The sequence below is a fragment of the Cydia fagiglandana genome, chromosome 21, assembly GCF_963556715.1.
Source record: "Cydia fagiglandana chromosome 21, ilCydFagi1.1, whole genome shotgun sequence".
Classification (NCBI taxonomy): domain Eukaryota; kingdom Metazoa; phylum Arthropoda; class Insecta; order Lepidoptera; family Tortricidae; genus Cydia; species Cydia fagiglandana.
In genome coordinates, this window is record NC_085952.1 from 1,982,728 (window position 1) to 1,995,003 (window position 12,276).

The 12,276-nt window shown below is 40.2% G+C and overlaps 2 protein-coding genes across 4 annotated transcripts in view; both read right to left on the reverse strand.

Annotated features, from left to right (window-relative positions):
- Positions 1-7,102, reverse strand: part of LOC134675058 (clathrin interactor 1-like) — a 29,769-nt gene extending 22,667 nt beyond the window's left edge. For 2 of the 3 annotated variants that reach the window (XR_010099686.1, XM_063533211.1), the window contains exons 1-3: positions 6,915-7,102; positions 1,439-1,640; positions 416-544 (exon numbers count right to left, since the gene is read on the reverse strand). Coding sequence is in view for 2 of the 3 variants with exons in the window: in XM_063533211.1 (XP_063389281.1) it covers positions 416-544; positions 1,439-1,640; positions 6,915-6,964 (381 nt within the window). In the remaining variant the exon portion in view is untranslated. Of the gene's footprint in view, positions 1-415; positions 545-930; positions 1,046-1,438; positions 1,641-6,914 lie in introns of those variants that run through there. The other variant, XM_063533212.1, reaches the window with a different exon arrangement.
- Positions 7,103-7,203: 101 nt separating this feature from the next.
- Positions 7,204-12,138, reverse strand: LOC134674991 (TBC1 domain family member 7). Its single transcript, XM_063533136.1, has 6 exons — positions 11,844-12,138; positions 10,749-10,945; positions 9,499-9,677; positions 7,907-8,002; positions 7,700-7,829; positions 7,204-7,521 (listed from the first exon to the last, which is right to left on the reverse strand). The coding sequence occupies exons 1-6, from the start codon at positions 12,058-12,060 to the stop codon at positions 7,423-7,425; spliced, it is 918 nt and encodes a 305-aa protein (XP_063389206.1). The 5' UTR covers positions 12,061-12,138; the 3' UTR covers positions 7,204-7,422.
- Positions 12,139-12,276: the final 138 nt, after the last annotated feature.

Here is a 12,276-nt window from a genome sequence, read left to right on the forward strand (position 1 = left end):
AAAGTCACTATAGTTCCGTCTAAGTTCAAAAGTTCCTTCAATTCTTCCAGGATGCCATCATCAGATTCTGACCTGATGACAATGGGACCAACTGTGAAGTATATCAAACGTAATATTGAAACGAAAAGAAAATTATTCTAAACTACCTACCAAGTGCCCAGAGTCTTCGAAAAATGGGACAACACAAAAGATCTCGACGTATGAAAACCTTCAAAATCATACAGAACGGGCAATGAGAGAACCACTGGTTTAAACTTTCACGATTGTTACTCAAATATTATTTACAACGACGGGACGGGACTAGTCCTTAGTGCGCAAAACGTTCAAGGGCTTCGGACTTCGGGGCCCCCTGAGGAAGGGGGCCCTGGGCACGGGCCCCGTGTGCCCTTATGGTGACGGTGCTGCCTCCACTCACCTGGTCTTTGCCCACGTCGTCCACATAAGTGTAGTTCTCTAGTGAGCGCAGATCGTATATGTGTTCCCGAGCCGAAGTGACCACTCGCTCCGAGCCGTTACGCACCAAGTAGCTTAGCAGGAGTAGGCACTGAAATTTTACGACAATAGTTAGTAAAATTTTCAACAAAAAAAACGACCGAAGTGATCCCATAAGGCCCACTTGCACCAGTTGCACCATTCCACTAACCCGGGGTTAACCGGTTAAACCTGGAGTTGACACGGTTACCCGTACTTTTTACACTGGGTTAACGGTTTAACCGGTTAACCCCGGGTTAGCGGGATGGTGCAAGCGGGCATTAGTGGCATAAGTGAACAAAATTTGTACGGAACGCTAAAAAGAATATTAAACCCTTTGTGCCATCGTGAACCCTAACCTAATGCACGAAGGATGATATTGGGCTCTAGCCGCGCGCGTCGGTTGACGTCTTTGCGTGAGAGACGGCATGATCTGACCTCTCTCTCCCACTTCTATACCTTGTAAGTCCTTCGCCAGTGTGACCGGTTGTCATGCAGCATTCTCCTCCATAACATGGACATGACTTCAGGGAAGTGTTCATATGTGAAGGTCGCCAGAGCTAACACTTACATATATTGTGTGAGAGAGGCTGCATGATCTGACCTCTCTCTCCCACTTCGACGTACCTTGTAAGTCCTTCGCCAGTGTGACCGGTTATCACGCAACATTCTTCTCCATAACATGGACATGACTTCAGGGAAGTGTTCATATGTGAAGGTTGCCAAAGCTAACTCTTACATCTATAGCGTGAGAGAGACGGCATGATCTGACCTCTGTCTCTCCCACTTCGACGTACCTTGTAAGTCCTTCGCCAGTGTGACCGGTTATCACGCAACATTCTTCTCCATAACATGGACATGACTTCAGGGAAGTGTTCATATGTGAAGGTCGCCAACGCTAACTCTTACATCTATAGCGTGAGAGAGACGGCATGATCTGACCTCTCTCTCTCCCACTTTGACGTACCTTGTAAGTCCTTCGCCAGTGTGACCGGTTATCATGCAACATTCTCCTCCATAACATGGACATGACTTCAGGGAAGTGTTCATATGTGAAGGTCGCCAGGGCCAGTTCCTGCATTTGCTGCCCGGTCGGACCCCAGGCCTCGTCGGAGGTCGCTTCGCGGACCTTGCCTTCGACCTCTGTGTAGTTCATTACTACATTTGTACTGTGAACAAGGAAAACGAATGGATACAGTAGTTTCGTCCCTACAGTGAGTAGAACCATAAGTACATCTAGACAGACAGCTTTAAAGTAGGTATGTTTTTTTTTTCATGACTTATGACATTTATGACCATACGTCGGACTCCAGCGGGCATTTTCGTGGCATGTCAGAATGATAGGTAAGGTTCGCAAATCAATCAATTCACTTTCGAGTATTTGTACTTAGTATTTGGTACCTAGTATTTATAATGTGAAATTCCAAATATCATAGCAACTAACTGCGTTATTTATAAACGTACTTGGACTACACATAAGTCAAAATGGCGAAAAAGTTCGTTTGGCTTTATCCGTCACTCAGACAATTGCAGCTGTGAGAAAGGAACAAAACAAATCAGTTAACTGGGCATGTCAAGTTCTATGAACACGGCTATGATACAAATACTAGGTACATTATAATACTCGTAAGTTAAGATTTTTTTTGTAAACCTTACCTTGCCCTCAAACTGCCCCCTATAGTCCGACGTATGTTTATGACCCGTTATCAATTGCTGTTAGGCCAATTAAATTAGATTTTTTCGAAGATTTAATTTCCGAAAACGCCTTTTACCAGTGATTGATCCGCCAATCCTTGCTGGAAGTGCTATTGTAATTGATGGTGGGTTCCTTGTACAGTCGACGCCAAAAATATGTTTACACTTTTGCACCTTATGCCTTTGTAATAAGGCGAAAAATGTAAACATATCTTTGACGTCGACTGTACATCGAGTGTAACAATCCAAAGAAAAACATATCTCCTAAGGCTCCCAAAATGTATGCACACCTCCTGGGATGGAGCACTGAGTATGCTCCAGGATTTCCAGCTTGCTTGGGATTCATTTCTCAAAACCCTATTTTTGGATACAATTTGATTGGCCTATGTTCAATTTGTAGAAAAATATCTAGTACAGTTACATTATTAATTATTTGAATATATAATAAATTATTTGTATTTGTATTAATACCCCTTAGAGGATATAACCAATGGAGACGCCATGTCTAAAATTTTCGGTACAAAATAGTCTGCCATTTTTTGCGGGGGAGGGGCACATCAAATGTATAGGTACGTCATGTCAGATAAACGTCAGTCCATACATATGGTTGACATGTGGTTGACCATTGGCCGCCTATTTTCGACAGAGAGGAACGCCTGTTAATGGCGGCTCCATTATTAATTACTCCGAGTAATACCCGCATATAATTATTATCCATAACACGCCCGCATAAAAAGTAAAATAAAAGCAAAACTACAAAAAACGTGACAACATACAATGTGTAACGTTAACGTTACACAAGAGAGAAAGGATTTCAAGGCCACCCATATAATTGTAACAGTCATTATATCACCATATTAATTTGACCTCAATCCTTAACAACTTTATTTATATCTAGAGCTCAAAATAATCTGGTCATTTTAACAAATGCATCAAAAGAGATAAGATAATTAACCATTTTAAGTTGGTCTGCATAGGTCAATTGATGTATATAGCAGTGAAGGTTCATAGTATTTTGGATGTGCATTGAACCTATTTTTTTGTTGGGATTTTAATTGCTAGTATGTACTAGTTTCATTTAGGTTAATTTTAGAATAGATTAAAGACTAATGATTAAATGCTGTGATGCCGTTATCGCGTTAGTCGAACGAATACTTGAAGTGCACTAACCAAAAAATGTCAATACTTTTTCAGCATTGTAAAAATCGTTCTTGTATGTACTTTTCACAGCAGTAAAGGCCTGTGCACACCGGCTTGCGTGTGCGTGACGTGCACGTGCGCGTGCGGTAAAATGTTGGAGCCGCACACGCACACGTCACGCAAGCGGTGTGTCGTCTCTCATAAAGATCTGTATACTACAACGCTGCACGCACACGTGCACGTCACGCACACGCAGCCGGTGTGCACAGGCCTTAAGGGTTGAAAACACACACCGTGTCCATATCATAAATAAACAAAAACACACGGCTCGATTCGGGAAATGAATTAGAGATTCACTAGATATGAAATAGTGAAGATATGTGACGTTCCACGACAAAAGGTACCTTATGGCGGCTGGCGCCACGAGTCGGAAAATGAATGAGAGATTCACTATTAGATATGAAATAGTAAAGTTATGTGACATTCCACGGAAAAAGGTACCTTATGGCGGATGGCGCTTACGTCGCATAACGCCGCAATAATATTGGAGTGACGTTAATAATAGGTAAGCGCCAATGGCCATAAGGTACCTTTATCGCTGGGACGTCACATATCTTTACTATATTGTATCTAGTTAATCTCTAATTCATTTCCCGAATCGCGCCGACAGTAAAGCAAATTTTAGTGGTAATGGGAATGTCACTCTCAGAGTAAAAACAGTACGCGATAAGATAACGCTGGTTTATATCACTATCAGGTGTAATCTCTGACAATACATAATCCTTTTAGTTTAATAAATGTTGTAATGATTTTGTAACATAACATCCAAAAATCTTGAAGGTTTCAGCTTCTGCTTCAGACATTATAGAATTTCAAAATTGTCTGTATGTTGTTCAGATCCCCAACTGGACTTACCCAACAGGGGCTCAGGGACAAATTATGCTATCCCTTTCTAATATATGGCACTATCCCTTTCGGCTATTTAGGGTTGTCAAAATTCAAGCCACTATATTATCTGTGGTCGTGCACGCAAAGGGACGTCAAATTATGTCAATCCTAATAATAATTGCTCGGAGCAATGCTGAGCCGAATGGAGCAGTTTGCCCGAAGGGAGGAGTTTCGCACGCCTGACATTAGATTCATCCCTTAGGGCCTAGATTCTATTGAATTTGGCTTTATTGCGGGCTCAATTGGAGGGCTTGGACCATGGTTTAGACCAGGAGTCTCTAAACTTTTTTATCTGAGGACCATATTGCCTCAGAAACTTGGCGCGGGCCACCGGCGGTGCCGAGGAGGGAGGAGGGGTGTATCTAGTTGCTGCTGTTAGGGCTGAATCACTGGAGCCTGGGATTCCCTGGGCTCACACGGGCCGGATTGGAACGCTGTCGGTGGGCCAGATTGGAACGCTTCGCGGCCTGGATTTGGCCCGCGGGCCGGGGTTTGGAAAGCCCTGGTTTGGACAGGGACAATTTGATATGCTGTCAAACATCAGTGTTGTTAGACAGTGAGAATTCTATATAGTTATATTCTGTTGAGACCAATATTAACAATCATTGACCACTTGTTATTACTTATTATGCAAGTCAATGACATTAAATCATGCAATGTATTGGGAAAGTGGATGGTCATACAATTGGCATGTGTGAACATTATACATTAACATTTTTAATGAAGACAATCAAGTCATTGAGGCAATCCATACTTTACTAAATATTGAACATAAATCAGTCAGTCTATTTGATACGAGGGTCGCACTGAAATATTCGGGAATGGGACACTTAGAAATAACATAATAGAATGAGGCATATAATTTATAAAAATGTAACTCTTTATAAAACTTTTAAGGTATATTCCATTTGGTTGTCATTTATATTTAAAAATTACTGACAATTTGAAAATTGTATGTCGAACATTATTTGAATTTTTGGCCAAGTGATTTTTCGGATCACATTTTTAAACGGTTTTCAATATGCCCTCAGCGAACAAATAAAAGTTACAATGGGCTTCTGTTATTTTTTTATGAACTAGTCGTACGCTCGTTTGCAGTTAAAATTATGTATGAAAGTCGCTTTCATTTTATCCCATGGGTGATCTTAAAGAAGCATGTCATTCCAAAGCGACGTCAAAATTTAAAATCGCATTTGTGTTGTTAATTAAAAAGACTGCCAAAAAAGTTGCATATCGGCAGATTTCGACATTCCTAAATATTCATATGACAACAGTAAAAAAATCTTTTATATATAGATATATGTAAAAAAAACTTCAATTCCGTTGGCTACTTTACGAATTTCATACAAAACCACTAAGGCCCCAAAATCGCCATACAAAAAGGACTTTGGGATTATGAGCCGTGTGCATTACAGAATGATTACTTTCAAAAGAAAATTTATATGCGTGGTCAGTTTGAGTTTAAGTATGCATTAAAATAAAGATTGACTGTCTAGATGCGACAGTTTTCTCTATTCCCGACATTTTCAGTGCAACCCTCGTACCTTTTCAAACTTTTAACCTTTCAAGCGGCAGACATTACTTTAGATATATTGGAATTTTAACATTGTGTTAATTACATACATTTCAAATTGAGACTGTGGAAGTTTGCCAGATGAAGGGTTAACTAACTCATCATGTTCCGTTTTCAACTCAAATTTTGCAAGCATCTAGTGATTGAACTTAAATTTAGAATATTATGTAGGGTGCAATATTTTAACACTTTCTATGCTGGGAGCCCCATACACATACATGTTCTTGGCAGTGAATGTGTTAATTTAATACCCTCCATCAGTCTGCTGATGGAGTTAGAATGTGGATATAGAACTTAATGAAGAAATGTTAAACACAAATAAATGCCCTTACCGGGATTCAAACCCGGGACATCCATCCTGCTTCGTAGGCAGGGTCACTACCGACTAGGCTAGGAAGCCGAAAACATGCCATCCTTATTATTTTAATAGTGAATACTTTTGATACGATTATTATAATATTTACATCAATGAAAAGTGCCAAGATGTTATCTTTTTTTTTCCAGGAATGTCATAATAATCCATATGCAACATTCTTTATCAATGAAGATGCATATATTTTATAAGTAAATGATGTGTGTGTGTGTGATATGTGTAAATGATGTTACACACATTAATATTTTTTAAACTGAGAGGTAATTCTATTTTAAGATTTTAAACGCAATTAGATAGTGATACAGGTAAAAAGAGTCGTTAAGATAGCCTCTCCCACCAGTCAGTCAAGTAACTGTAGACACTAGGCATTCCGTAACACGAAACTCGCTTTTTCAGCAGTTTAAATCGCTAAATTACATCACAGCTCAATGATAACTTGCAAACCGGTCGCCAATCAACAATTATCGCCAATTTCCATTTTCGAGACCCATTTTATTCAACAAAATTGGCCTCCACAAGCAATTTTTGGTAAAACCAGTTGCTTATAGGAAGGCCACTTGAAACTTGCCGTATAAAGCGATTTCAGAAACCACTCACATAAAAACTAAAGTGTATTAGAATCCTAATAAGCAAATGGGTTCATTATACTACTGTATTTGTCACACAGATGGATACAATTTGCATAAAAGAGAAATAAATCGTAACACAGCTTACACTTTATCCGCCAGCTCCCGCACTTTCCACATGCTTATAAAACGATCCATTATGATAATTTAACTGTTCAATAACTTTTTTAAACAAAAACCACTGTAACTATAATGTAAAACAACATAAAATTATCGAAAAATGCAAGCTGATGATTTGGCTGACATTCTCGCAAAATGGCGAGGGGATTAGTGTTGCCATTATAAAATTTAAATTTCTACTTATTACTCTAGTTATTTCCAATTTTTTATTAGTTAATAATCTTAATTATATAACCATTAATAATAATAAAACAACATTATAATTATAATAATATGTATTTAAAACTCTCTAATAAACAACGATTATCACTTAGATCCAAATACAGTGCGAATTTATAAAGCACATACTACACCAAATAGCTGCACCTAAATAGCCTTATTTATAATTTAGCTCGTTTTTTCCTGAATAGGTAATTTACTTCTTAAAAATCTTCTGTTTTACTTCTAATGGGTTATACCCATTAGAAGGTCATACATCATTTCTTCGCCAGTTGATCGCTTTGCGGCTGAGCACCATAATATTGCCATAGTTCTATTGCTTTATTAGCTACTACTTCTTCACACTGCTCTGGAATCTACAAAAAAAATACACATTTTTAATTTTCTGCAATATATCAGACAAATACTACTACGTTTTCAAATATATTTTTTTTATAGTAACACTTGTTTATTTTTTTAAATATTTAAATGCCAAATGGGCTTTGATAATAAAGCCGTACAGCCAAATTGTATAAAAAGTTTCTACATAATTACCTCAGATACACAATTTAATACTTCTTCCGAATTTTTCGCTTTCAATATATTTCGTCGTAGTGTAATAACTAACATCACAGCAACAAATGATAGTATTTTCGGCGCCCCACTGCACACCTTGTCCCAAATCCTAAAAATGAAAAAATAAAGTATAATATTTCAAAAAAGTTTACAAAAATAGATAGATATAAATAAAATAATTCATACTTTGCTAGGGAAGTGTCGTCTAATACGCCAGCGAAGCAACAGTTGAACCATTTCGTTAGGGGTAGTGCATCCAATGCATAGATATCTGCTAAGTGGCTGAAAACAGAAAAAAAAACAATTAATATATTTTTTTAATAACCATTTTGAGAATTTGTTACGATGCTAGTCGAAAACGAACGTCTTTACAAATTTTTAACAATAGAGTGGTGGCTAATAAATGTACAGGCCGTTTATCACTAACATGAGGTGAACTTCAGAGGTTGAAGTAGCGCAAAATATTGTAGGTGACAGCTCAAGCAGATGGCGCTCTACGGCAACACGTTTTGTGTTGACTGAATTAGCCTTCGACACAGTGGCGTAGAACTGAGTAATCTAGCCGTGGGCGAAATCGCATCTGCTAGGCCCTTTTCTTTCACTGTGCCCGAAGGGGCTTCGCCGAGGCCTCCCTTAGGGCGCGAGGCGGTGGGAGAGGGATACAACAACAGAAGCCTGGAACGCCTCCTTGAGCTTGATGAGGTCCTTTTGCATGTGCCTCACGACGTCCGCGAGCCCCTTGCTCAGCCAGTACACCTCAAAGGCGACAAAGATAGAACTTACTTGAACAACTCCTGATCCTCCTTATCCAGCATACTCTGGAACGCCTCCTTGAGCTTGATGAGGTCCTTCTGCATGTGCCTCACGACGTCCGCGAGTCAATTGCTCAGCCAGTACACCTCAAAGGCTACAAAGATAGAACTTACTTGAACAACTCCTGATCCTCCTTATCCAGCATACTCTGGAACGCCTCCTTGAGCTTGATGAGCTTCTGCATGTGCCTCACGACGTCCGCGAGCCCCTTACTCAGCCAGTACACCTCAAAGGCGACAAAGATAGAACTTACTTGAACAACTCTTGATCCTCCTTATCCAGCATACTCTGGAACACCTTGAGCTTGATGAGGTCCTTCTGCATGTGCCTCACGACGTCCGCGAGCCCCTTGCTCAGCCAGTACACCTCAAAGGCTACAAAGAAAGAACTTACTTGAACAACTCCTGATCCTCCTTATCAAGCATACTCTGGAACGCCTCCTTGAGCTTGATGAGGTCCTTCTGCATGTGCCTCACGACGTCCGCGAGCCCCTTGCTCAGCCAGTACACCTCAAAGCCGACAAAGATGAAACTTACTTGAACAACTCCAGATCCTCCTTATCCAGCATACTCTGGAACGCCTCCTTGAGCTTGATGAGGTCCTTTTGCATGTGCTTCACGACGTCCGCGAGCCCCTTGCTCAGCCAGTACACCCCAAAGGCGACAAAGATAAAACTTACTTGAATAACTCCTGATCCTCCTTATCCAGCATACTCTGGAACGCCTCCTTGAGCTTGATGAGGTCTTTCTGCATGTGCCTCACGACGTCCGCGAGCCCCTTGCTCAGCCAGTACACCTCAAAGGCGACAAAGATGAAACTTACTTGAACAACTCCTGATCCTCCTTATCCAGCATACTCTGGAACGCTTCCTTGAGCTTGATGAGGTCCTTCTGCATGTGCCTCACGACGTCCGCGAGCCCCTTGCTCAGCCAGTACACCTCAACGGCGACAAAGATAGAACTTACTTGAACAACTCCTGATCCTCCTTATCCAGCATACTCTGGAACGCCTCCTTGAGCTTGATGAGGTCCTTCTGCATGTGCCTCACGACGTCCGCGAGCCCCTTGCTCAGCCAGTACACGTCCACCTCGTCGGAGTACAATGAGGAGAGTGTCTCAGCGATTGGGACGAATGTATCTGAGGACTGACGAAACATTTCATTAAGGGCGTTGTCACACTGGCGATTTGCGGTAGAGTTGAACACGAGAGCAGCGAGTTGGCCGCGAGCGCGTAATGTACGCAGCGAAACAGTTGCGTGCCCGCGGCGTGCTCGCTGCACGTTAAATAAATAAATAAATAAATATTATAGGACATTTTTACACAAATTGACTAAGTCCCACGGTAAGCTCAAGAAGGCTTGTGTTGTGGGTACTTAGACAACGATATATGTAATATATAAATACTTAAATACATAGAAAACAACCATGACTCAGGAACAAATATCTGTATCATCATACAAATAAATGCCCTTACCAGGATTCGAGGATTCGAACCCGCGGGACCATCGGCTTCATAGGCAGGGTCACTACCCACTGTGGGGTATAGACCGGTCGTCAAAACATTCGACTTGCTCTTAACACGCCTGCAAATCACCAGTGCGATAACTGATAAAGCTAATTAAGAGCCTTATGGGACGTCCATGGCCCTGGTAACTTTTCGCAACTTGCAAATTAATTTATGTGTAAGTAAATAAAGCAGTATACATTGCATCTAGTGCTCCATCACGAATAAATAATAGTACAGTCATCAGCAATAGTATCTTACACAACTAGGGCCGCAAAAATATATGACGCGCTCTTATTGCGCTCCAAATAAGGACGTATCACATATTTTTGCGGCCCTAGTTGTGTAAGATACTATTGCTGATGACTGTACTAGGTACAGAAGACTCACTCTCTAACAAAACGCGTCTGTTACGATCAGCACAGATATGGCCGCTAGGTGGCGACAGCGCCACGCGCGGCTTATGGCTTGCCCCAAAATTAGGGCGGAACGGATGCACTTTTAGCTACCTGTAGCAAAGCGACGAAATCGCGGAGTGAGCCACACCTGGCTCCATTAAAACACCCAGTGGGCCTGTGCTAATAAGCACATTACATAACTACGTCGAAAATTTAAAGGGCCATACATGTACAGTAAAACGTTGTATAATACACGTGCGAAGAGGTAATTCGCCCTTGTATCGTAAATAACTATTACTTGCAGCATCACTTACACAGCAATTAGTCTCCGGGAACAGCAGGGGTCTCGTCTCTTCATTCTCTAGCAACCACATCTGCAGTAAGATCTGACTTCGAGGCCCCGACATGTCGGCTAACTCTAACATCTCCACTGCATATAGGAGGTCCTGGTACTGCTCTGTGCGTTGCTGAGTTACATATGTGTGTGAGTCGGGGTATACGGGTAGGATGTCTGAAATGAAGTAACATAGAGGCTCCAGTGCCCGACACAGCTCCAATAATCAACATTTTCAATCATAATGTCATAGCAATAAAGTTGACAGCAATTATTTTTTATAGTTAGTCAAAGGACTGTCAATCATAGACAGAGAGAATGACAGAGAGACTATCTTTGTCTTACACTAGAACTAGCACCAAAAAGAAAAGTATGAGTAGGTATAGTTTTCCTGGTTCTTACTGACTGACAAATTAGTTTGACCAACTATATTTGCTTTTATTAGTTACAGGGATTGAACATTAAGAACAGTAGGACTATCAGATACAACTTATTTTACAAGCTTTTTATTAACTTGCAATGAAACTAAGTATGAATGTATGTAACTATGTTTGTACACGTCAAATCTTGCAAGTTAAGTTTGACCCACTTTCGACTTCTAATGAAGCCGAACATTTGCATACATATGTATGAGTAAGTCGGGTGACAATGCAATATTATGGCACCATCGAGCTGATCTGATGATGGAGACAGGATGTGGCCATGGGAACTCTGTGATAAAACAACGAAACCTAATTGTGTTTAGGGTTTTTAGAATTGTCTCAACGAGTATTAGTTACCTGTAGAAAGAAAAGTACAGTTAGCGATAAAAACTTGTACCAAAAATGAAATTTTAGCCAAAAAAAATTTTTTTTTTGTAATTTCTAGGTCTATTGTCTATTTCTCATTTCATTTTCCTTTAAACTTCTTATTAACATAGACTGTGTCATTATAGAATCATTATAAAAATAAAATAAATAAACAACGAATTCGCAAACAAAGAAATCCCGTAGCAACACGCCCAGATACCACCGCCCCATTTTTGGCCGTTAATAGAAAACAGATCCTTTATAATATGAAAATAAGGTTTACTTACCAAGTAGAACCTTCCATACTAAATTCCTATAGGCGGCTGGCACCGTAAACCGAAGGCAAAACTGTTTTAACTTTAACTTATCCCACGGCTTTTCTTTCATAAGTATCTCTAGAGACTTCTTCTCCTCAACGCCTCGACAACCGACCTTTTCATAGTATGATGAACGGAAATTCCGTTCATCAGACATTTTCAATCTAGCAACAGCGTCTTCAGGCATATTTTAACGAAAATTCATAGTGAAATCGGCATTGAACAAGGGATCGAAACCCATAAATTAAATGTCATTGAAACATCTGACATTGACAGCTGTTGGTTATTTCTACGTACTGTTTCAAAATCGATTAGCGACTTTTTATAGTTTTTATTGCGAATGTATCAAAATGTATGGGATGAAAAGGATTTAAAATTTATAGTTATTAATTTTAAAACTTTT

What these genes read in the sequence shown, in the direction of transcription:
- LOC134674991 (XM_063533136.1), bottom strand. Translation starts at nt 12,060, where the DNA reads ATGCCTGAAGACGCTGTTGCTAGATTGAAAATGTCTGATGAACGGAAT. An exon ending in AGTATGGAAGGTTCTACTTG is followed by an intron (nt 10,946 to 11,843) that starts GTAAGTAAACCT and finishes ACTTCATTTCAG; the next exon opens with ACATCCTACCCGTATACCCC. An exon ending in TCCCGGAGACTAATTGCTGT is followed by an intron (nt 9,678 to 10,748) that starts GTAAGTGATGCT and finishes ATGTTTCGTCAG; the next exon opens with TCCTCAGATACATTCGTCCC.